The sequence below is a fragment of the Arabidopsis lyrata genome (genome assembly GCF_000004255.2).
Source record: "Arabidopsis lyrata subsp. lyrata unplaced genomic scaffold ARALYscaffold_3, whole genome shotgun sequence".
Lineage (NCBI taxonomy): Eukaryota > Viridiplantae > Streptophyta > Magnoliopsida > Brassicales > Brassicaceae > Arabidopsis > Arabidopsis lyrata.
In genome coordinates this window covers 8756320-8780158 of record NW_003302553.1, presented here as the reverse complement: position 1 = coordinate 8780158, position 23839 = coordinate 8756320, and the positions used below count along the sequence as shown (strand labels likewise).

At 34.8% G+C, this 23839-nt stretch overlaps 5 protein-coding genes across 5 annotated transcripts; 3 read left to right on the top strand and 2 right to left on the bottom strand.

Moving 5' to 3' along the window:
- Window positions 1–4292: 4292 nt before the first annotated feature.
- On the top strand, window positions 4293–6565 carry LOC9321422. The gene is made up of 8 exons (XM_021030619.1): window positions 4293–4395; window positions 4474–4523; window positions 4618–4687; window positions 4982–5072; window positions 5175–5236; window positions 5466–5683; window positions 5803–5971; window positions 6135–6565. Exons 2-8 carry the CDS (start codon window positions 4476–4478, stop codon window positions 6323–6325), a joined length of 849 nt encoding a protein of 282 aa, XP_020886278.1. The 5' UTR covers window positions 4293–4395; window positions 4474–4475; the 3' UTR covers window positions 6326–6565.
- Window positions 6566–6754: 189 nt separating this feature from the next.
- Window positions 6755–8523, top strand: LOC9321421 (ubiquitin-conjugating enzyme E2 19). Its single transcript, XM_021030620.1, has 6 exons — window positions 6755–7084; window positions 7568–7595; window positions 7693–7920; window positions 8035–8098; window positions 8204–8263; window positions 8360–8523. The coding sequence occupies exons 1-6, from the start codon at window positions 6966–6968 to the stop codon at window positions 8404–8406; spliced, it is 546 nt and encodes a 181-aa protein (XP_020886279.1). The 5' UTR covers window positions 6755–6965; the 3' UTR covers window positions 8407–8523.
- Window positions 8524–8918: 395 nt separating this feature from the next.
- LOC9319293 (T-complex protein 1 subunit alpha) lies at window positions 8919–13163 on the top strand. The gene is made up of 17 exons (XM_021030617.1): window positions 8919–9152; window positions 9329–9393; window positions 9592–9681; window positions 9811–9897; window positions 10005–10064; window positions 10175–10225; window positions 10444–10539; window positions 10697–10762; window positions 10858–11075; window positions 11316–11412; window positions 11553–11639; window positions 11733–11867; window positions 12024–12128; window positions 12225–12353; window positions 12439–12542; window positions 12636–12726; window positions 12814–13163. Exons 1-17 carry the CDS (start codon window positions 9080–9082, stop codon window positions 12895–12897), a joined length of 1638 nt encoding a protein of 545 aa, XP_020886276.1. The 5' UTR covers window positions 8919–9079; the 3' UTR covers window positions 12898–13163.
- Window positions 13164–13247: 84 nt separating this feature from the next.
- On the bottom strand, window positions 13248–16725 carry LOC9321420 (hexokinase-4). Its single transcript, XM_021030618.1, has 9 exons — window positions 15918–16725; window positions 15566–15716; window positions 15286–15468; window positions 14929–15003; window positions 14578–14733; window positions 14352–14450; window positions 14129–14256; window positions 13837–13915; window positions 13248–13737 (listed from the first exon to the last, which is right to left on the bottom strand). The coding sequence occupies exons 1-9, from the start codon at window positions 16187–16189 to the stop codon at window positions 13372–13374; spliced, it is 1509 nt and encodes a 502-aa protein (XP_020886277.1). The 5' UTR covers window positions 16190–16725; the 3' UTR covers window positions 13248–13371.
- Window positions 16726–20129: 3404 nt separating this feature from the next.
- On the bottom strand, window positions 20130–23839 carry LOC9319291 (beta-glucosidase 24). Its single transcript, XM_021032949.1, is given in 13 exon segments — window positions 20130–20504; window positions 20593–20701; window positions 20783–20885; window positions 20968–21002; window positions 21104–21321; window positions 21396–21511; window positions 21601–21871; window positions 21966–22053; window positions 22163–22199; window positions 22333–22410; window positions 23304–23359; window positions 23482–23551; window positions 23656–23839. Coding segments are annotated over 13 exon segments (1563 nt in total). The 5' UTR covers window positions 23830–23839; the 3' UTR covers window positions 20130–20296.

The following is a 23839-nucleotide window of genomic DNA, read 5'->3' as shown; positions in this document are numbered from 1 at the left end:
ATATAGCACAATATCTACATCCATATAATCAACCTCAAGATCTTCAGTCACATGCAAAATCGTATCAATATCAAGCACAACTCCTAGGAAAGATTCATCAAGAAGAGATCTAGATATTTCAGGCATTGAAAACTTAAACTCGAGATCATGAACATTCAAAGCACAATGATATTCAATATCAAAACATATATCATGGTAATCCCTAGCAAGTTTTGTTGCTCTTAAAGCATCTAGTTGTTGAGACTCACATATCAAATCATAACATTCATCAATGATCATGGGAGTATGCAAACTAGAAGTCACATCTTCAATGCATGGTATCTGAATATCCTCAACATCATGAATTTCAAGGGTTGAATTGAATGTACCTTCTAGTTCGCTTGGTGGAACCCAATATATTACCTTTTCAAGAGCATGGGCTTCTTGTTCTTCATAGAATGTGATTTCTCTTCCTTCACAGGATGCTCGGTGTGATAAGAGGTTCAACCGGATCAAAATCGCTAAATCACTCCTTACCAATGTCGGATGTTCGTTGTGAAGTTCATTCAACTTCACTTTTTGTTCCGGTGTAAGAACACTCTCATCAAATGGTGGCTCCACATATGGCTCATCCTCTTCTTCTTGTAGCCAATCATTATATTCCATAGCCAACACCTAAAAGAAAAACGAGTGTGATAGTTAGTAATAAAAAAAAAAATGCTTTAGACTAAAAACTAATCCTAAATCCTTAGGTAACGCAATGACCACTCAAGAACTTAATCTCCCCACAGACGGCGCCAAAATGTGGATGTCGGATTCACACACTCAAGTATTTTGTTAAGCGGGAAAGATTATTCTTGAGGGACAAAAATGAATATGTAAAAACTTATAAATTGATACGAAAATTGCTATAGTATTTCTCTCTTGAGAGGAAGCCCCCTTTTACATGACCATTGGCCTCTATATTTATACATAGATAAACGACATTAAAATGAGCAATTAAGTACAATTATTTCTTCTTAAATGTGTCCGTTTTGATTCTTCGGCTTTAATGCTCAACGTTTGAATTTGAGTTGACTCTGATCTTCATGGGCCTCGCCTCTTTTGGCCCAAGTGTCCTTGAACCGACTTTCCCGTGTCTTCCACACCGAACTCGTGTCACAGTGCAGTCACTTCGGATTCTCGAAATGGTGACAACCACTTCGACCATCCCTTCAGCTCACGGGTCCAATGGGCTTCATCCTTTATGGGCCATTATCTTGATTACGTGGCAATCTTTGGTTGGTCTCGTACTTCTGGTGCGGGATCCGACACCAACAGTAATTACTGAATACACTTAACCGTTAGGCAGTATATTCGAGGTTGATCCACAAGGACCAAAGATACTCTAAGGATTTCCGAGACTTGTTCTTAGCTAAAACTAAAAAGATTGCTTGTTCGGGTTTTCAGTTTGTAAAATAAAAATGCAAATTAATTAAACGATTTAACTTCAATATTTAAAGACATTGGGCGTTAGGGTATTTCAGAGATCAACGAATAATGGAAACATGAAACCAGGAATTCAGTAATTAAGAACCGTTCTCGAACATGAACACATTTAAACCAATTCTCTTTCAAGACATTAATCACTAAATTTGACTATTCGACTACTAAACTTTCGCATGCAATTTCCTAGTCATATTCGCATTACCAAACAAGTTCATTAAGTTCACAATACGTCCTAACGTCAACTTTCGTTGGCTATAAATACATTGCTCAATCCACATTCTTTCAGGCATTTTATCGAACACTTTTGATGCCTAGAAAAACCTAGAATCTACAACAGGGTGATCAATCCTATTCTAGCATTAAGAACATGTGAATCACAGAACCTAGAGAATGAAAATTCCTAACACAATCAATCCATTAATCCATTGAATCTCCTAATTGGAACCCTAAAACCCAATTGGAGAACTACTCACACATAGAGAAAGAGAAAAGACAAATAGATATGAAAGAAAACATGATTCAATAAAATAGAAAAGGAATAGGGTTTAGAAATCTTCTCCAAGTGTCAAGAGGATGGATTCCTTTGCCCAAAGTTGTTTACAAACCAAAGAACCAAGTTTAGAACTCAAAAATATCAAAGATAATGTGTAAAGAGTCGAGCATAGGGTTTTAAAACAATAGGAAACGAGCCGGGTCGGATCTGGAGTGAATCGGGTCAATTCTGGGCCAAAAGTACGTCTCGGGAAGGGATCGATCGATCCGGTGGGTGGATCGACCGATCCCGAGTCACTGGAAACTGCTTCTCGTCCGTCAGAGGATGGGATCGATCGATCCACAAGTGGATCGATCGATCTGAATCTTCTGGTCTCCAACTCCGCAACTGCTTCAAATGCTCGGCAGAATGACCTGTCTTCACTAATTCAGGTATAACTCTTGAATGCACAGTTGGATTTCCTTCAAACCACTTGTAAACTCAAGATAACATCTTCATCTAACTTGTGTCAAAAATGCAGAAAGATCTAACGGTGGGAAGTATTCCATCTGAGGAAAAACGTCTGACATTTCTAAACGAAACTGCATCTCCAAAAGTGTGTTTATACCCCAAAACAGCTCGTTTTCCTCCGAAGCAACCTAAAACCTGTAGAGACTCGATAAACGACTAAAAGACTCTAAAAACACACTTTGACTCGATAAAACATATGATGTAAGAAAGAAAACAAAGACTCAAAACCGATAAAAACACAACATATCATATAGTATTCAATTATGGATATTTTTTTTAAGATATGAAAACGAAAAATAATATTATTTTTAAAAAAATTAATATTGTTTGAACAATGAGTTAATTTATGTTAACAACCACAAAATGAGAGTGCATATAATTTAGTTAGATCAAAATCAAAATATCATAAATAAATAGCATCTAAAACGTAGATTATTTTAAATTACTTAAGAAAATTAGCTATTATTTTGAATTGATTTAGGAAATTATTTTTTCAAATTCTGATTCATTGGTTGTTGAAATAGAGATTTATTTGAGCTAATTACGGAATTTACCAATTATTCACATAATCAAATATGTTATGAACATATATTTGGTATATAATAATACCAAATTCAATCCGTGTGTGGAGTCTATATTTTCATTTTACAATCCCTATGAAAATATTGCGCACAATCCATTATTTATTATTTTCAAAATTGCTTGCAGAATCAAATTTTCAAATATTTAGAAGTGTCAAACCTTATTTAACTCATCTCATCATAAAATCTTAAAATGCCGTTTGTTATAAGGATCATAACTTTCTACCATATAATACAATACATTTAACCTGCCGCCTACTATAAATATTTTAAACATATCTTTTTAGAAAATAAAATTAATGTATTTATAATTTTCTTTATCTTTTTAATCTATTAAATATTTATGATAATCTTTAATATATTAAATTAAACTTTTTTAAAATGTTCCAAATTAAAATATTTAAAAAAATTTATTGTAGTATGTAAAATTATGAATTTTAAAAAAATGATATGTAATTAAATATAAATATTCAAATAGTTATAAGAATCATAACTCATTTCATCATATAATATATTATATTCAATCCACCGCCTATTATAAATATTTGTTTCAAAAAATCAAATTAGAGTATTTATACTTCATAAATTTTTGATCTATTAAGTATTGATGATATTAAAGAAAAGGAATATATTACTCAAATATGAATTTTTGACCCGATAAATTTGTTTTTTCATACATTGAATAATTTATATTCGTTTTTAAAAATTCAAATCTTGGTATATGCGGAAATTTTTTTCCGTTTTTTATTATATAGATGATATAATGATTTATTTATTTATAGAAATAGAATCATATAAAGATGAGAGGTGAAGTATAATGATTAATAACAAATTAATATGGTAAGTTAGATATCAAATCTTATATGTTCATTTTTATTGGTCATTCTTTTTAAAGAAATTAATATTAGATTTTCGTTTTTATAATTAAATTAAATTAATTAAATTGCATAAAATAGTATTTGATATGTTTATCCTTAATGAGTTGAATTAATTTACTCTATAAAATTTTATTTCTAATGACATTTTTAAGTAAATTCTTACAAAAGGGAAAATTATTAAGGGTAATTGTAAATTATACTACCCAAATAATAGTATACGACTAGAAAAAAAAAGTGGAACCGAACCGGATTTTATAATAACCAAGTGGTATAGAATTATCCGAACCGAGAATCTAACCCAGTTTTATGGAACCAATGCCCTAGTGTTAAAATCCACTTTATTTGTTTTATTTCATTGGCATCAGTTTAGGATTTTAAAAGTTCGTCTTTTTTTTTTGAATTCAGCAGTTTCGTCCTTCAAATCTGAAAACAAAAACGATTGTGTTTGCTCTCTCGAATCGAATTTGTAAGCTCTTCGATTTTGCTTTTTTTTTTTTTCCGGGTCGTGTATCAATTGTTTTGATTCGTCACTCTTCGGTTGCAGAAATGGAAGCTCTCTACGCCAAGCTCTACGACAAATACTCCAAACTCAAGGTTTTCAGCAACATCTTCCATTTGATTTTCATGTGGGTTTTTTGGAATTTCGCGTTTCTGGGTTCGATTTTGATTTCGATCTTTATTTTTTCAGAAGAAGAAATTCTCCGAATACGATGAGGTTAATAGGGAACAAGAAGAGAAATTCCTTAATTTTGTTTCAGGTACCAATTTCTATCTCTTTCTCCTTGTTCGTCTTTTGTTTTTCGAAAGATTCGTTCTTTGAGGTTGAGTTCCTTTGTTCCATACTTGAATTTTAGATATCTCTAGTACTCATTTCTCTCTAGTTAGGTTAAGTTTCAAATTGCAATTACAAACACTTAGAATTGTTTCAATAGAGAATTATAACAATGGGGTTTCTTCTATGTTGTTTATTGCCTACAAAATTAGAGACCTTTTTCAAGTCTGTGAAGACGTTCTTAGTGCGTCTGTCTCCCTCTCTTTTGCTTTTTTTGCAGCCTCGGAGGAATTGATGGAACATTTGCGAGGTGAAAATCAGAATTTGCTGGAGATAGTGGAGAAAATTAGGAATGAAATGACTTCAATCAGGCATGTACATCATATATTACGGTGTTAATTTTCCCTGACATTCTTTTATATATAGAGAGTTTGGAGCCTTGGAAATGTAACCATAACAATCTTGACCCACAGATCTGGCAGGGACGACAAGTGTTTGGAGTATCAAAAGCTTCTCAGGGAAGAAGAACAAAAGAGTAAGAAGCAATGTTAATGATAGTTGCTGCTCAAATTGCATGTGTCATGGAATGTAGCCTTTAGTCGGACATGATATGAAGTTTTTCTAGGAATTTAGCTGAGATAATGTGAACTGCTTCATGTAGAGTGATGACGACTTGTTTATAACACCGTGTAGGATTAAATTTTTGTTTTTATACGGTTTAAGTAAATTTTATCCTTGTACTTAAAAGAGTGATTTTTTTACAGACAAAGCACTTTCTGAAGAAGTTGTCAAGCTAAAAGAGCTGGTGAAAGAGGGACATCCTCGCAACTACGAAGATCAAAGTGGAAGAAAACAAGAGACAAAGACACCTGAAACTGCTCGAGTTACAACGAGAAGCATGAGAAAACGTAGCAGACTGTCAGAAGATATGGTGGAAACGGACATAGTATCACCTCAGATTAGCAAACATCATAAAGCAAAGGTAAAACAAATCACCTATTATCCTTTCAGTTCTGAGCTGAATGTTGCGCAAATTGCTTCACAAACCCAGTGGATCATAAAGTTATCCTTACTGATATTTTTTCTTGCTTTTGTTTCAAGGAAACTCTCTTGGTTTCTCAGCCACAATGCTGCAAAACAACCTACGATGGATCAAGTAGTTCTGCTAGTTGTACATTTCAAGCTCTTGGCGAACACTTGCTAGGAATGAAATTGTCGACTAATAATGAAGGCGAACACGTCTGCATTGTAGCCTCACATCCAACAACCGGTAATTTGTTTATTGCGTTAAGTTTATTCTCTTTCTCCAGGTTGTTTTCATGCAAGACCTATTTATTTTGATTCAAAAGATGGACCACCCACCGGTTTTGTGACCATAAGCCACCAGAAAAGCACCGATGCTGATTTTTTCTCCCTGATTTTGACCATAACAGGTTTATCCTTCAGCCTAACTTTTATAAATAACCCAATTGGTGAAGAATCTGAGCTGCTCTATGAGGTTGTATCGCTCGGAACATTCCAAAGAGTGGCACCGGAATGGATGAGAGAGGTTATAAAGTTCAGCACAAGTATGTGTCCGGTCTTCTTTGCAAGAGTCTCTCGAGTCATTAAGCTCTATTGTTGATCAGTCCCATATGTACATCTCCCTCCCCGTATCTTTTGTAGTCATCTCTGATGGCTCCTTAGTGTGATATTTCTTAATAGGTTGGAAAGTTAGGGAAGTTATCATGTATCTATAGAAATGTGTCTTTCTCTTTATGGAATTGGTTTCAAAGATATTGTGTCCTTGTGATGAATCTGATTGTAACAGGATCTTGATTTATCCTTTGCTCTTGATACCCTCTCCTCTTGTAGATCTCATAAATCTCTGACCTATTAAGCATTTTGCATGATTCCCATTTTCATCTTTTTGTAACAAATCTGATCATTGGGGAAAATAAATAGCCGTTACATAAGGTAGGTGAATTTTCAATTCAAATGCATCAAAAGAGCCGCTATATTCTAAAGTGATAACGTTCGGAAAATAATTTAGGATAATTGCTTTAAAACGACGTCGTTTCTTGTGGCGTACACGTTTTATAACCCAGACCCACGTCTCTCTCTCTGTTAAAGAAGAGGAAGAATCACTATCCTCTCTATCTCTCTTCTCCGTCTTCTTCAACTTTGATCATTCTTGAATCTGATTCTCCTCGATCAAAAGCATTTCATTTTCAGAAATTTCGACTACGATTGTTGGTTTGTTCAATTAGAAGAGGCGAAAAAAGATGGCGACGGTAAATGGGTACACAGGAAATACTCCGGCGGCGACTACGCCGGTAGCCACCGGATCAAAGCAACCTGCTCCTCCGACTAAGACCGTCGATAGTCAATCTGTCCTCAAAAGGTTCTTTCTTTTCTACACTTTTCCGATCTTGGAATATTCTCGCCTCCATTTAGAGGAATTAGTCTTTAGCCTCTTTATGATTATAATCGCTGCGATTGTTTATAGATTTATTCATGTTTCTTTAGGTAGATTAGATTAGGTTTTGGCTCTACCCATATCCATTTCTTGTGGTCTACATGCTTCTGTATCATTTTTAGAGTAAACGATGGATCCAAAACTGATTGTGACTTCTCTTGTTCTCTTCTGAAATGATGGGTTCTCACTTTGTCTACCAACTGTTTGTTAGAATGTCTCGGAGAGAATGATACATCAAAGTTTATATGTACAATCACATTTCACGATGGTTTTCCTTATGTTGGTTCTGAATCAGATTTCAAGTACTCTCTTTGATGTACCCTTTCTTGCTCAAATCTTGGATCATTTTTTTCTTTGTTAAGCAAACAAATTCTTTGTTTTCTATCCATTGTTCTTCCTTAATCGCAGGCTGCAATCTGAACTGATGGGCTTGATGGTAAGCTATCACTCCTTGCCTTTCTTCTAAGAATAAAAAATGAACCTGTTGATATAGCTAGACGCTTATACATGGCCTTTGGTTTTATGTGTTGCAGATGGGAGGTGATCCGGGGATATCTGCTTTTCCAGAGGAAGACAACATATTTTGCTGGAAAGGAACAATCACAGGAAGCAAAGATACTGTGTTCGAAGGAACTGAGTACAGACTCTCACTCACTTTCTCAAACGATTATCCTTTTAAATCTCCCAAAGTTAAGTTTGAGACATGCTGCTTCCACCCCAATGTGGATCTCTATGGCAACATTTGCTTGGACATTCTTCAGGTACATACATAACAATCACTTGCTCTTTCGACTTGTGTGTTAATGTAAATCCCATGGAATCACATATCAGAGAAGCAGTACTTAGAAACATAATCTGTTTTCAAATCTTTATAGGATAAATGGTCATCTGCTTACGATGTGAGGACAATATTACTCTCAATTCAGAGCCTTCTTGGAGGTAAACTCTATGGCTGATATAGCTATTGAGGTTACTTATGACGAAATTCTCTGTTGGTTTGATTCAGTATCTAATTTTTCATGTTTTTTTGTTTTGGTTGATCAGAACCGAACATCAGCTCACCATTGAACAATCAAGCGGCTCAGCTTTGGAGCAATCAAGAAGGTAATTTTGCAATAGTAATCAGATAACACATCTCTGGATGTCTCCATTTTGATTCAATAATGATGTTCTTCTTCTTCTTCTTCTAATGTAACACAGAGTATAGGAAGATGGTTGAGAAGCTGTACAAGCCTTTAAACGCATGATTCTCAAAAGCCACTGTAACTGATTTAAAATCTCAACTGTATTGGATCATGTCTCTTTTACTTTTATAATCTCAATTTGAGCCAATATTAGCAATCAAAACCCTCTTATTACAGTTCCACAATCACCACCAATATCTTTTCCGTAACTGAGACTTGAGAACTTCATAGATAATGCTGTAGTAACAAGTATCTGAAAGTATAATTAATAAATAAAAAAAGTTTCTGAACTTTATGAAAAATCGAGAAACCGAAGTTCCCCGCAAGATAAGACTGAAAGATCGAAACAGAGTCAAACATCTGAAATGTTGGCACCGGAGGCGGAGAAGTTGATAATGCTAATGATGACGTGTTTTTGTTAAAAATTTGAAACTGACACTTATGCCCTTCTTTTTTAAATCACGAAGCCCATTATCACAAAATGGGCCTAAGGGTATATCTTCTTCCGGGTCCAAATACATAAAACGTCGTCGCTTCGTTCATACCCTGGACGTACATCCCAGAAACCTTGAAAGTTAAAAACCCGCCGGAGTCTCACTCTCTCAAACTTTTGAGAAGCATTTTCGCTTCTATCCAATAAAAAGCGAAAACTCTCTCGCTGTACTTTCCTCGAGGGCTCAGATCTCCGATCTATAGCCTCTCGCTTCTCCTCTCCTGTTCATATAATAACCGGATAATGTCGATCTCCGCCCAAAATCCGGATATTTCCGGCGATAGACAATCCGGCCAAGATGTTCGTACTCAGAACGGTACTCCTTTTCTCTATCGCCCCTTTTTCGCCTATTTCCCATCTCTTCTCATTACTAATCTGTTCTCTTTGTTTTCATCGCAAATATCCTGTTCGATCTCTAGCTAGGGTTTGTTTTGAATCTCTTCTTTTGATGTTTTGTGGTATTTAACTCAGATTTGATGTCTCTATTTGCAGTGATGGCTTGTCAAGCTGTTTCTAATATTGTCAAGACCTCTCTTGGTCCCGTCGGACTAGACAAGGTTTGGTTTCTGATTTGCATCTGTGTTATATAGATTCTTCTAGCCTTTGTTTTCATATTTTTGATGTGTCCGGTTTTAGGGTTTTTTTTAGACCTAACCATTTCCTGTTTTATTTCAAATCTCCTAGACATTGTCCTTTGTATTTTCGTACCTAGTTCCTCCCATCGTGTTTCATGTTATGTCGGCTTGTTTTTCCAGATGTTGGTGGATGATATTGGTGATGTGACCATTACAAATGATGGTGCTACTATTCTTAGGATGTTGGAGGTCGAACACCCTGCTGCTAAGGTAATTTATGCATATGTGAATGTTATACGTATATTCTTATCATCATTTGCATATATATGCGCTTTTAAAAGACTGATTATGAATTATTAGTTACTCCGTTCTCTAATCTGTCTACTTTTGTTGTGACAGGTTCTTGTCGAGTTAGCTGAACTACAGGATAGAGAAGTTGGTGATGGAACTACATCTGTGGTTATTGTAGCTGCTGAGTTGTTGAAGGTTAGTTTGATTACTCTTTTTGGTTTTGTTTGTTTTTTGGAGTTGTGAAGATTTTTCACATGGTAACTACTGCTTGATGATTAATGGTCTTAAGTATATATTTGCAGAGGGCAAATGATTTGGTCAGGAACAAAATACATCCAACATCAATTATCAGTGGATATAGGGTAAGCTGCGACTTTGGTTTCATATGTAGTGACTTTAATTTCACATGCGACATCAATTATCACTGCACAAGTATTTCCAGTCTGTTCATTATCTGTTTTACTGTTGACAGCTAGCAATGAGGGAATCTTGCAAATACATAGAAGAGAAGTTGGTGACGAAGGTTAGTCCTCTTGTGATGGTCTATATTTTTGCCTCTTATGTCATTTATTATCTTTCTCAATGAGTATACAGCATTTGAGGAATCTTTTATTTATGTGGTTGAACTCTATATGGTCCTATCTTCATACATTTTTTGTGTCAGTATAATTGGGTAAGTTCTCTGTACTTTCTGTCTCTTCCCCTTCAGTTAATTACTTAGTTTTTTTTTGCGTTTTATAGGTTGAAAAGCTTGGGAAAGTTCCATTGATAAACTGTGCCAAAACCAGCATGTCCTCCAAACTGATATCTGGTGACAGTGACGTCTTTGCCAATTTGGTATGCTTCCAGCTCTCCTTACACGTGGAAGTGCTTTGTTATTAAAACATGTTTACTCTTGGTTTTGTCTTGGGGGGACTCTTTTTTACTTACATCTGATTTATCTTGCAATACCATTGCATGTGGCTGAACTGTTATAATCACATTTCTTTTAAAGGTTGTGGAAGCCGTTCTTTCAGTAAAGATGACAAATCAGCGGGGAGAGATAAAATACCCTATCAAGGTCTGTTAATGCTTCTCTGTCAAAGTTTCAAATATAAAGATCTGTCTTGCGGATGATATTTTTATGCTTAAACGCGTATTCTTACCACATTATAGGGCATTAATATTCTGAAAGCTCATGGACAAAGTGCAAGAGACAGCTATTTGTTAAATGGATATGCACTCAATACTGGTCGTGCTGCCCAAGGGATGCCATTACGAGTGTCTCCAGCAAAGATTGCTTGCCTTGACTTCAATCTGCAGAAAACAAAAATGCAGCTGGGTGTCCAAGTTGTTGTTAATGACCCACGAGAACTTGAAAAGATCCGTCAAAGGTAGTTTTCTCAGTTATACACTTTTCCTTGAGTCGCATTCAGAGTGCTTGCTTTTTTCCTACCAAATGTCAATTGGTTTGTTCTCTTGATCCTTGCGTGAAGAAGTATTTGCATTCTCCAATTTCCGGGTGTATGGGATAGGAAAGCTTAATACATTGGCTTTACTGTCCACTTGTAGCTGATGTTATCTTCGTTCCATACAGAGTTTTTTAATATGTTGCTGATTATTTGTTTCCACAGAGAAGCTGACATGACAAAAGAGCGGATAGAGAAACTTCTCAAAGCTGGGGCCAATGTAATTCTGACCACAAAGGGGATTGACGACATGGCACTTAAAGTGAGGATGAAAACCAATAATTTTCTCTCTTGTTTACACATAACTTAGTTTTTGAAGTATTCAAGATTACTTGTGTTTATGTTTGATTCACCGTAGTTATTCAAATCCTTGGATTCTCATTTCTATTGCTTTTATTTCAGTACTTTGTAGAGGCAGGAGCTATTGCTGTTAGGCGTGTGCGCAAAGAAGACATGCGCCATGTTGCCAAGGCGACAGGAGCGACTCTGGTACTTCCTCCGTTATGCTTTTTCAATACTAAAAGCATTAGAACCATGTTGACAAACTAAAATTTCAACTAATATGTTTATTCTTTGTTTTAGGTCACCACTTTTGCTGACATGGAGGGCGAAGAAACATTTGATCCAGCTCACCTTGGATCTGCTGATGAGGTTGTGGAAGAGAGAATCGCAGATGATGATGTTATATTGATAAAGGGAACCAAAACAAGCAGTGCGGTATGCCATTTTCTCTCTGCATTAAATCACACTTGATTGTTGACAGTACTATATCACACAAAATTTATCCTAAATATATTTCATTTAAAGTTATTTACCATTATCACAGAGTTTAGTCTAGTTTTGTCATGACTGTAAGTTTTTTTTTCCTGTAAGGTTTCGTTGATCTTAAGAGGTGCAAATGACTACATGCTTGATGAGATGGAGAGAGCACTGCATGATGCTTTATGTATTGTCAAGAGGACCCTTGAGTCCAACACGGTAACATTCTTTTACCTCCTGTTAGAGATACTCCTTGCATTTAGCAAAGAACATTACTTTTCTTGTTTACCTAACGCTCTGATTCTTGTCAAACAGGTAGTTGCGGGTGGAGGTGCAGTTGAATCAGCATTGTCTGTGTATCTGGAGCACCTTGCTACAACCTTGGGCTCTCGCGAACAATTGGCCATCGCTGAATTTGCTGATGCGCTATTGATTATACCAAAGGTGCGACCTACAAACCTATATCATCAATAAATAATCTGTCTTTTGTTCTTATCGTATAATCCAATGTTTATCATCCTATTCTCAGGTGCTTGCAGTAAACGCTGCTAAGGATGCAACCGAGTTGGTAGCTAAACTAAGAGCGTACCACCACACCGCACAAACCAAGGCGGATAAGAAGCACTATTCAAGGTGATAAGCAATCTGTTGTGTCTTTTCCCTTTGAGGTTCTGTTTGAAAATATTATGTGCTCATCGGCTTTATGTTGGGAAAACTTATATGCAGCATGGGACTTGACCTTGTAAATGGAACCATCCGCAACAATTTGGAAGCTGGAGTGATCGAACCAGCTATGAGCAAAGTCAAAATTATCCAGGTAAAAAGCACTTGGCTTTACATGAACTACATTATTAAAAAATCAAGTCATCTCTTAAATTTTAAAGGCGCTTTGTTTTGCGACCAGTTTGCAACAGAGGCAGCCATTACGATTCTACGAATCGACGACATGATCAAACTGGTGAAGGATGAGAGCCAAGGCGAAGAATAAGCACAGCTCAGCTCCTCTTTATCCGCCTTATCCTCCTTAGTGTGTGTTTTTGTCCGCGTTTTCAGCACTCCACCTTTTCTTTTTAGCTTCTTTTTTTGTGCTGTAACAATGTAGCCTCTGAAACAGCAGTTTCTGTTTTTCTTACAACTCTCTCATTTCCTGCTCACTTATTACTTCAAGAAATTTTTGCTTTCTCTCGGATAACGCATGTAATGAAATTGGGCTTTTGTTCTCTTGTTGTTTGAATTTATGTTGTAGTTTTCGAATGTTCTTTCTCATTCAACGATACTTTATCCGGTAAAGATTGGGATTCGATATTATGGCATATACACATACTAATAAATCATTGCTTCCGTAAATAAACTGTTATTTACTTAATCATCAGTAGAAGAAACTAAAATATTTACACAAACAACATGCGTCTAAAACAATTGGCTATGTACATTCGGATTTATTAGTATATATACAACTAATTCATACGGATGGTATGGTTTGAACACTTTGTGAGGAAGCCAACAACAATGCAGAGCCAATGGTGGAACCATCTTCCATGGCCTTAACGACTACATGTTGAGCCACATCTTCTCCCAGTATATCTCTCAGAGCTTCGTCCATATATTCTCTGAACATCCTGTAGTTCAAATATAGACCTCCTTCTACTGCCACCACTGTTCTTCTCATTATTTGCTTATCGCTTCTCCTTCCTCCTCCACTCCCATCTCTCCCTACCTTCTTCAAGATTCCTGCAATTCCTGCTGCTGCTAGCCTAGCTGCTCTGCGTGCCACTACATCGCATATCTTCACTACAAGTTTCCTCACCTTCAATGGTACCTCTGACACCTGTGATTATGAATCAAAGAGAGAGAGCCATGTGATTAAAGGTATCAGACCAATTAGAACAGAACAAAACTTTGAATCACAACAAACTTGTTTGCTTACCCCTAAATCTTTCAAAATTCTTGCTACTTCTTGTAACTCGGATGTGTCATCTTCATGCATTGCTGAGACAGAATTTGTTCTGAGATTGGAGGAAGATTTGATTCAGACAAATATATACTTATAGATAAACAAGAAAAAATCTGTTACGTAAAATACAACTACCAGGTGCTTTTTAACGGAGATGCTTAGCATTGAGAATTAGCAAAAGTTTATATAGGAAACGAAGTAAAAGTTTGGCAGTTTTTTTTCCCCATTTGAAACAGATGCAGAAGAAAACACAACCGAAATGTACCTCAGAACAAAAGGCGTAGATAAAATAGATGAGATGGGTCCAAAGATGTCAGACTCTTGCGACATTCGAAGAATTACTCTGCGGACAATGTCGCCCAGATACATACCTCCTATCATCTTCTCAAAGCCCTATATAACAATACCCACCAAATTGATTACCTGATAAAAAACCTTTAAAACATGATAAAACGAAACAACAGAAAGGGAACGTAGCAAAATATTACCATGTCATTTGAGTTCATACTCTCTGCATCCAACTCAAGGTCATATGAAGTTCTTGGCAGACGAGATGACCAAAAGTTTCCCCACTCCATATTGACCACCTAACACAAAATACCAAAGTATCATAAAGAAAAAAAATCGAGTCTTCTCAATTGAATCCTCAGGAATATTAACTTTGATGCCTAGTTTCTAAGGATAAACTATGTAACGATTCTAAATAGTTATTACCATGCTTCCAGAAGTTGTGCGTGGATTTTGACACTTGATTATGGCATCAGTTCGTTCAAGGTAACATGCATTACTACCTGTTCCAAAGACAACAGCGGCAATTGTGTCTGGGTCATGAAAATGTCCAAAGGATAATGCCCCAACAGTATCATTCACCTGCTCAAACAATGAAACTAATATCAGCACCGTCCATGATATCATGAGGTTTCTAAGAGATAGATAGCCAATATCCCGATGCTTAATCTGTTAAGGCGTAAGAATTTAGTGACAGGTATGAAAACCTTCAAAGGAATTGCAATGAAACAGCAGTTCCCCAAGAATATGATTCTGTTGCAGTAGTAAAGGACTTACAAGAGCTGCAACGCGAATATCTAGCCCTCTTTTGTTCAACGCTCCTTGTAGACATTCAGCAATGTCTTCCCCGGCCTAAATTAGTAAGAGCAATGTGTCATGAACTTGATGCAGCAATGTTGATTACATTTCCCCAAACTTTACTCCAAATGCTAGAAGATGAATCACATCGTTACGTAAAACTATAATACACAAATTGATGATTATGCGTTTTAGTTGATCCAACTATTAGTCCAAAAAAAGAGTGGCTTCATCATGATTTTAAGATAATATAATGCAGCCTTGGATTTAATCTAAAAAGTTAGTAAACACTATCAGGCAGACAGGTAAAAAAGGTTGCAGAGAATTTGAACTAACCATTTCACTAATTGCAAAACCTTTGGTCCATTTAATTAGAACTCCTGATGAAATAGATGTTTGCTTGACTGGGAAAGAAAAAGTAAACGCAAGTTCCCTTTTTACAGGTTGTGACAAATTGAAATCGTTCCCTTCCTTTTCAATAAACCTCTGCAAGGATGATGCGAGAAAGTCGAAGAGAACCTGAAAATCAAGTAACAATAATCAATCATCTGAGCATTTAGTCTGTCGGATTATAAGAACCGAGCTTCGAATAGAATGTTGGAGAAAGCCTTGTCACCTCGCTGGTGCTATTCATCAAAGATGTCGGTATGGAATGTCGTTCAACATCTTGAACTTCAAGAGATGACCTTTGACCACCCAGATGAACCTTTATTATCCTAAAGTAAGAGCCTCCAAGATGAAGGGCGTAATAAGTTCCTCTCTCGCTCCTGAAAAAAAAGGGTTCATATATATTACAACAAGAGACTTACATTGTGACAATCAAGCAACAAAAACCTTCGATTTCACACAACTAACAAGCAAATTTTGCCAGACATTTGCACCATCATATCACCAAATCCCATAAAAACTAAAAGGAAACTCTTCTAAAAACTCTAATCAACAAGCATTGGGATATGTAGAAATCTCACCCATTGGGAAGATCATCAACAAAAGTGAGCAGCATTTTAAGCTTTGACCCTCCTTCAGAAACCAAACCAGCTTGCATCTCCACAGCTATGGCATCAACCATCTGCCTCAACCTTCCCAACGGCGTCTCACACGCCTCCTCCAAATCCTTCAGTATACCCACCACCCTCCTCCATTTCCTCCTCCCTTTCATCCTCCTTCTCACCATCACCGTCGCCATTGAACAAGCCACCACAGCCGCAGCTGCCGTCAACATCACCAAAACCCTCCCCATTCCAAATATCTACACACAACCTTCTCTCTTTCTACGTCTTTCAGAAGAATCGAGATAAGTTACCCACAAAAGCAAGCGCCTTTACGACGAGAAGCAATTTAAAAGAGTCTATAATCAGATTAACACGAAATGCAAATGACAAAGCTTCAACCACCGATCAGAATAACTCTCTACGGCTCCATTTCAACGCATATTCCTTTCTATAACCACAGATACAAATTAAACCGTCTCAGCATAAAGGGTCTCTCTTTTTGTTTTTTTGCTCCTCCGTGACTCCAAATTCTTCCGATTAAATAGCCTTGCGCTCGAAGGTCCGTTGTAGACGACAAATCCCGGCGAAAGTTATGTACTTCCGGCGAAAAGGCGCGGCGAGAGAGAGATTGATGAATTTTGGTAAATGTCAGAAGAAGAACGCTGGAAAGGCCAAACGAATCGATGAATAATACATGAATATTGATGAAATGACATTTATACCCTCGTGTACTTTTAGAGTATGGACGGTTTCGATTCGCTTGTTTTTATTTGTTTTTTGGTTGACTCGTTTATTCATGTATATTGTTTGATTAATTATTATTATTATTATTAGGGAACTCCCATAACTCAAACTACTTAATGACGTTTTTTACTAACAACATATTTGAGAAGCAATGACGTTTATGAATTATATAGTAAGAAGATGTGATTAGACTAATAATATAAATATTCAACCAGCTGATTATAGAAAGAACTGGCGGTTTTGTCGGCGATTTTATTATTTTACGTAGAATTAGACATGTTAATTTTTTCCCTTTTTTTTGTCATCACATGTTATTTTTTTCTGTTTTTATATTCTGAGAAAACACCTTACAAGTCTGAAAAAAAACAATCACACCCTCATTCACTCTATTTTGCTCATATTACATGGAGTCATAATTTACAAAATCAACCATTGCTATATATATGATCCGACACATTTTCAAGTTCATGACTTTTACGAAAACAAAACTTCTCATCATCATTCATCAATACATGAAATAAATAAGATTACAACAAGAGACTTACATACATTGGTGGATGATACAACAACTACTTACTGGGACGGGAGGACTCGCAAAGTTCATCGATAACTTGGGATAGTACTTGTTGTTGGTGCATACTTGTTTTAATAATCACACGCAATTACGATAACTAGATTCTCAAACCATCAAATAAACTAAGAAATTATACTAAGTACTATAATATCTAAACCTCACGCAAAACTCTCCAACCATAAAATGAATCATTGCAAGATTGAACCCAAATATTCAAGCAGATCATGTCAAAACATATATCAAAGTAAAGATAGTTTATGCATAATATATACTAAATATAAAAGTAAAACCTCATACATAAAGTAAAACTAATAATTAAGCACATAATCATGTGCTACTATCATTTTTTCATCTAATCGTCAATGACTCTGTAGTGAACAAGAGCCAACCGACCATATATGTACTAATACAAAACAATAAATAAATAAAAAACTAGTTAAAGAAACAATATAATATATAATATAGCAATCATTGAATAAATCAATGGATTCCGTCATGCCCACGGAATATCCGTTATGGCTTATGGGACTCCTCGGTCCTAGTTTGTTTACGCCGAGTTACTGCTACAAACTAATTGAAAAATATTAATAAATGAATTTGTAAATATTGTATAATAATAAATAAAAAGAAAAAAGTGTTTACCCACGATCGCGATAGGTAGGAATGTCGTATAGGTATAATCTGGCAGTGAGTGGAGATCGACAACCAATAGTAATAAGCCAATATCAAACTAACCACTTCGGCGTTAAGCCACTTAATCATTTAATCTACGATGAAGGACTCATAATTTCTACATGTAAAATCAACAAACAAAATCACCACTAAATATCTATAACAAGTTTTTGACAAATTAATAACCACTATAAATTTACAGTTTTTTTATGATTTCAAGTTGGACGAGTAAAATATTTAACATAATTTGATAAAATAGTAAGATAATAGTTTTTTTAAAAAAACTCTGTAAAGAAATGGTGGGTTATTTACGTATCATTCTAATAATGTGATTAATATACTTAGTTGTTAATTTAAATCGATATATCTCAAGAACGATATTGATGTAAATGCCTTTTTCATCTTACATCGTCACATGGCTGAATTACGGTGACATGGTTCTAATTTTGCACAACTAATCGTATGACAATGCGTCTTAAACAATTGACTCTTTTTTTTCATCGCGTCTTAAACAATTGACTATACATTATCATTATGCATAACTATTCATATGGACAATTGCTTTGTTTTTAAAAATTTAATTTAGTGAATTTTTTCTTTCAATTCCAATTTATTATAAATGTTACATGCAAGTAAGGTGTTAGTCGGATAGTAGATATTTATGCAAGGTGTATACGGTGGATGTGTATTTTTATGTGAAATATATACAATGAATATATTTTACGAAAATATATAAGAACAATACTATTTACAAGTATAATAGTACACGTATTTTGAGGAAATCTGAATTAAACATAACTCAATATTGTATGTAAAGTTCTGTAGAACCTAGAAAAAAATAAGCCAATTCAACTTTTTACTAATCCAAATTATATAAATCAATAATGGTCCATATTAAAAACGAATGAGAAACCAATAAGGTAACAATCAGGAGAAAATTATCGAAACTCTATCAATTTCCTAGATTACAGTCACACTTTAGTGCTTGAAGCTAATGTCTTTGCTTCCTATGCGAAATCATTTTCATATAGAACTGTGGATATTACTATCTTGTTGTGGCTGAAGGTGGAATGAAGTTGGATAGAGGATCGGTGTTGAAGGAGAAAGGAGTGAATGAGAGTTTAGGGATGGTTGTTTTGGTCGTTAGGCCGCCGAGTGATGATGATGATGATGATTGGCAGATAAATGATGAAGATTGGGATTAGAATTCAATTATAGGAATAGTTAGTAACTTTCCATGAACAAATACTTTGTATGCTTTTGGTTTTGGCAATTATGAAATTTTTTGTTTGATTGCTTCTTATCTCATTAATGTTTCTTTCATTGTTGTGTTAGAGTCTAGCTAAATCAAGATTCTCACCATAGTTATGTAATGTGTATGGGAGTTTGTGAAGAGGAAAGAGGGAGTAGTAGTTGGGGAGCTCAGTTTGTGTCAAATTTGTTTGAAGTGCATAATGGGAAATGGTTTGTAAGCATTTACCATGCTTCTCATGTTGATATTTGATCAAAGAACCAGAGAAAACGTGATATAAGATCGGGAGCTGACATACCGGCTGACGTACCAGCTCTATGATCAATGCCATCGACCATCAAAACTTTGAATCTTTGCTTCCGTTTGATTAAATCATTGGGTGGATTCCCGTGTTTGCATCAAACCAGTACACAAAATCAAAGCATTTTCATTAATGTGCGTTTGGAGTGGTGGTGTGATGTAATATTGGCAGTTGCTTAATGCTTATGAGTGATGAAGCATTGTTTTAATTTTTATGGTTGGCGATTCGTACCGAAAACGTTAGGCAAACAAGAAGTGGCATAAGATAACAAAAGTTAGATAATTTTTATTTATTTTATAACCTTTGAAAAAAATGAACTGCCATTGTTTCTACTTTCTATTAATCGCTTGCTAATATGTAAGTTGTTAGATACCATAGAAGAATTTGTCATATGGTCTGATCTAACTTTGTATGTGTAGAGGTTAATCAGTATTTCCGTTCTTAAAGGTTGATATATTCTTCTACTATCATTTTCGAAACACTCTTTTTGAAAACTATATTTTTGTTTTTGTTTTTGCTTTTAGTTATAGAATGCAATTGTTCTTCACGTTTTCAGAAATGAAAAACAACACTTTTATTATTCGAACCAAGACATAGCTAATCTTGGTTATAGTCACATATACTAAACATAAAAAAGGAAACATTGAAACGAATTCAAATCCTCCAAATATAGCACAAAGCTTATCACTGATCTTGATCATGGAAGGACGAACGTTTTTATTATCCTAACCAAGACCTAATGAATCTTGGTCAGTCACACACTAAGCATAAGAAATAAACATTGAAACGAAACCAAACCCTCCAAATATAGCTCAAAGCTCATCCTTCTTGATCGCGGATGGACGAACACCTTGACTAAGAAATTCTCTATAATACTTGCCTGAAACTTTCTCATGACGTGTGAGGTTGTTTTTGAAGTCAATGTAATATAGTCCAAATCTGGTTTTAAAGCCTTCTTGCCACTCGAAGTTATCCAGCAATGACCATACAAAATATCCTGTAACATTCACCTTGTCTTCGCTGAAGATTTTACACATTTTTAATTAATTAATTAGATTTTTAATACAATTGTTACTCCACCATATATATTAGAAAAAATATGACTTACCAAATAGCTTCGTACATACTCAAAAGATGCCTCTTAAGATAAGTTTCTCTGTTGTAATCAGCAGTACCAACTGCAACTGTATCGTTGTCTCCAAGTTTCTCTCCATATCCTAAACAACAACATCAAGATTTGATTTAAAACAAAAGGTAAAATAAAAGACAAAAAATTGTTAAAATTAATCTTTAGTTACCATTTTCCATGATGATAATTTCTGGATTTGCGTATTTATCCTTGACGTACTTCAAAACTTTTCTAAAGCCTCTAGAATAAACCGCCAGCTCAGCGGTCGCAGGCTGAAATACAACAAAGCCGAAATGGTTACATAATATAAAATTTATCGAATAACATTGTTTTTACTCTAGTTCAAATTCATACCTTGCTACCAATACTGACTTCGTTTATATTTTTATCTGTAAAGAAGATATAGTAATAAATTAGTACCAACTAGAAGTACCAAAGACAAAAAAAAAAAAATTGGTTTTGAGGTAAGTACGTATAACGAAAAACTTACCTTTCCATTCAACAAGAGAATCTTGTTTAAATCTTAGTTCTGCATGATTTGGCTTCTCCATATGGTTTGAAAATGTGGAAGTATAGTAGTTGATCCCTACGAAATCAGCTGAGTTTCTCAGTTTTGCTTTCTGCTCAGTGGTAAACTTAGGTAATCTATGTCCAACAATGTCTTTCATTATTTAAGGATAATCCCCAAACATAGTTGTGTCCAGATGCCTAAAAAAAAAATTTCAATTAAATTCAGATTCCAACTTTTTCAAAACATTTCAATATACTTATTAATTACTCACCATCCCATTATAAAGTCAAGTGCACGGTCAACGGTCGCACCATTTTGTGCATCCTTAAAGTCATGTGGTTCAAACCAAGCCGGACTATGTGCGATTCCGATCTTCCCACCTTTACACTATGGCCATAAATATATCACAAAACAAACTATTTTCAGATTCGGAAGACGATAAAATAGCTATGATGATTTATATATTACAAACATACTTTTTCGCATTGTCGAAAAGCTTCAACGGCTTCTGCGTGAGCGTTGAGCAGGTTGTGACTGACTAGATAAGCCTCATAACCTGATCTTCCACCTAGGCATTCTCCCTTGACGGTTCTTTCCTTGGCGTAAGGAGAACAACGTCCTGGAGCTTTCTTACCCACGTCATAACCGGCGTGTGCGAAAACCCATGGCTCGTTAAAAGTGATCCAATGCTTCACTTTTCCACCATACTCTTGGAAAACATACTCAGCATACTCCCGAAAATCTTTCCTATTTTGGCAAAAGGATATTACATTTATTTAAATCACGTTATATTATGGTTATATACTTTATATTGAAAAAAAAAAAAACCTTTTTTACTTACACAATGTTTGCGCTTAAGAAGCCGCCATATTCATTTTCTAGAGATTGTGGAGTGTCCCAATGAAAAACAGTCACAAACGGAATTATACCTAATTATACAATATTAAACAATGAACTTAATTAGTTAGGGGTAAACAATATATATATGTAAAGGTAAATAATATGTATATGTTTGTCGCTAATTAATCTGTATATAACTATTTCTGTTGAGCTCGTCGATTAAACTCCAGTTTCCCTCCAAATCAAAAGTTCGAAACCTTGGTCCCCAAAATTTTGAATTTCGTGGTTTATCTGTATTTGGAATTATATACATAAATTAAACACACTAAACTTTATTCACACTAAATCAATCTAAAGCACATATACACACGAGGAAAAATTCTCGTCCACGAGATAGATAATCTGAAGGCGTCTGTGTTGAGATTCTTCATTAATTGGACATCTTCCTACACACATATTTCAGTAAAGACAAAATTGCAACATCACGTATTAGTAGACTCATTAACGGGATATAAATTTAGATTTAGTAGATATACGTGGTAATTGTATTGTCTTCTCGTTTCGTTTTTTCAAAAATTAAATAAATTCTTTTTCAAAAAAAAGTTAAAAAGTATCATTTCAAGCCTTGAAACCATTTTAAGATATAAATCGATTTCTGGATATATTAATTCACATCGGATCAAGATGAGTTTGTCGATATTTAACAACACTAATTGTTATCTTTATATTAAAAGAAAATTAGAATTTCTATTTACATAATAAGTAATATTTTTCTAATCAAAGTATATTATGTTTCTCTTTTGCATATTGTTTAGTTTTAAAATACTTGATATCTTTTATTAGTTATATATATATATATATATATATATATATATATATATATACAGAAAAAAAAAAAATATATATATATATATATATATATAAATTTCATTATCTGTAAATACATGTATTAAATTTTAATAGATTAATAATGAGATATCTATCATTATGTAAGATAAATAATTCCACCTTAACTTACAAAATAAGCACTTTCATATGTATCCAATTACGATTATAAAATCCAATCAATTTTTAATTATTAACTGTGTTTAAAATAAAGGAAAGAAATTATTGTAGCTTCGTTGTAGAATTTTTGAGTAATTTTATGTGAGAAGTCAAAAAGTTTTGCACGATTTTTTATAAGTTGATTGTTTCTAATGGAACATCAAAAACATGTCATGTTTTCACTTTTCAAGATGATTATGAGAGTCAACGTAGGTTTGAATAATGGTAAACTATTTTTTCACTATTATTTCTCAAGTAAATTATACTAAGAGATTTTATTTAAGTTACTATATACCTTATAACGATAGAAGAACTCAACGGCCTGAGTACCGTTATCGCCATTGCATTTTTCTGTAATTTGCAATGAATGCAAAAATACATTTTGATTAAAAAAATTCATCATGGTCACTAATTTGTTAAAAAAAATTCTAAATTAATTTAAGATTTAAAAGAGTAAATGTAGAGACACTCACCTGGATATTTCTTACAATAGATATCCCACACGGACGGTCCACGACAAGTTTCATTAACTGCACCTTCAACCTAATGACATAACGAAAATAGTTTAAATGTTTAGCAAATATTCATACCAATGACCTCAAATATTAGATATAAAATATTTTGAGCTATAATGTAACATATTGTACCTGATATGCCGCAGTCGCTGTGCCAAATAAGAAACCTTCAGGAAAATGTGCCCGGCTTAGTTTGTTGGACGGTGTCGGTGGGCAAACCGGTCCATCGGCATTTACCGGAGAACCGACGATGATTAGGAGCAAAAGGAGCCCAATGGACATGAGAGGTAACTTTTGCAATGCCATTTTGCTTTAA

What these genes read in the sequence shown, in the direction of transcription:
- LOC9321422 (XM_021030619.1), top strand. Translation starts at nt 4,476, where the DNA reads ATGGAAGCTCTCTACGCCAAGCTCTACGACAAATACTCCAAACTCAAG. An exon ending in ACAAATACTCCAAACTCAAG is followed by an intron (nt 4,524 to 4,617) that starts GTTTTCAGCAAC and finishes TTATTTTTTCAG; the next exon opens with AAGAAGAAATTCTCCGAATA. An exon ending in AGCCTCACATCCAACAACCG is followed by an intron (nt 5,972 to 6,134) that starts GTAATTTGTTTA and finishes TGACCATAACAG; the next exon opens with GTTTATCCTTCAGCCTAACT.
- LOC9321421 (XM_021030620.1), top strand. Translation starts at nt 6,966, where the DNA reads ATGGCGACGGTAAATGGGTACACAGGAAATACTCCGGCGGCGACTACG. An exon ending in AGTCAATCTGTCCTCAAAAG is followed by an intron (nt 7,085 to 7,567) that starts GTTCTTTCTTTT and finishes CCTTAATCGCAG; the next exon opens with GCTGCAATCTGAACTGATGG. An exon ending in CTGAACTGATGGGCTTGATG is followed by an intron (nt 7,596 to 7,692) that starts GTAAGCTATCAC and finishes TATGTGTTGCAG; the next exon opens with ATGGGAGGTGATCCGGGGAT.
- LOC9319293 (XM_021030617.1), top strand. Translation starts at nt 9,080, where the DNA reads ATGTCGATCTCCGCCCAAAATCCGGATATTTCCGGCGATAGACAATCC. An exon ending in TAGCTGCTGAGTTGTTGAAG is followed by an intron (nt 9,898 to 10,004) that starts GTTAGTTTGATT and finishes ATATATTTGCAG; the next exon opens with AGGGCAAATGATTTGGTCAG. An exon ending in AAGAGAAGTTGGTGACGAAG is followed by an intron (nt 10,226 to 10,443) that starts GTTAGTCCTCTT and finishes TGCGTTTTATAG; the next exon opens with GTTGAAAAGCTTGGGAAAGT.
- LOC9321420 (XM_021030618.1), bottom strand. Translation starts at nt 16,189, where the DNA reads ATGGGGAGGGTTTTGGTGATGTTGACGGCAGCTGCGGCTGTGGTGGCT. An exon ending in GCACAACTTCTGGAAGCATG is followed by an intron (nt 14,451 to 14,577) that starts GTAATAACTATT and finishes ATTTTGTGTTAG; the next exon opens with GTGGTCAATATGGAGTGGGG. An exon ending in GAATTTTGAAAGATTTAGGG is followed by an intron (nt 13,738 to 13,836) that starts GTAAGCAAACAA and finishes TCATAATCACAG; the next exon opens with GTGTCAGAGGTACCATTGAA.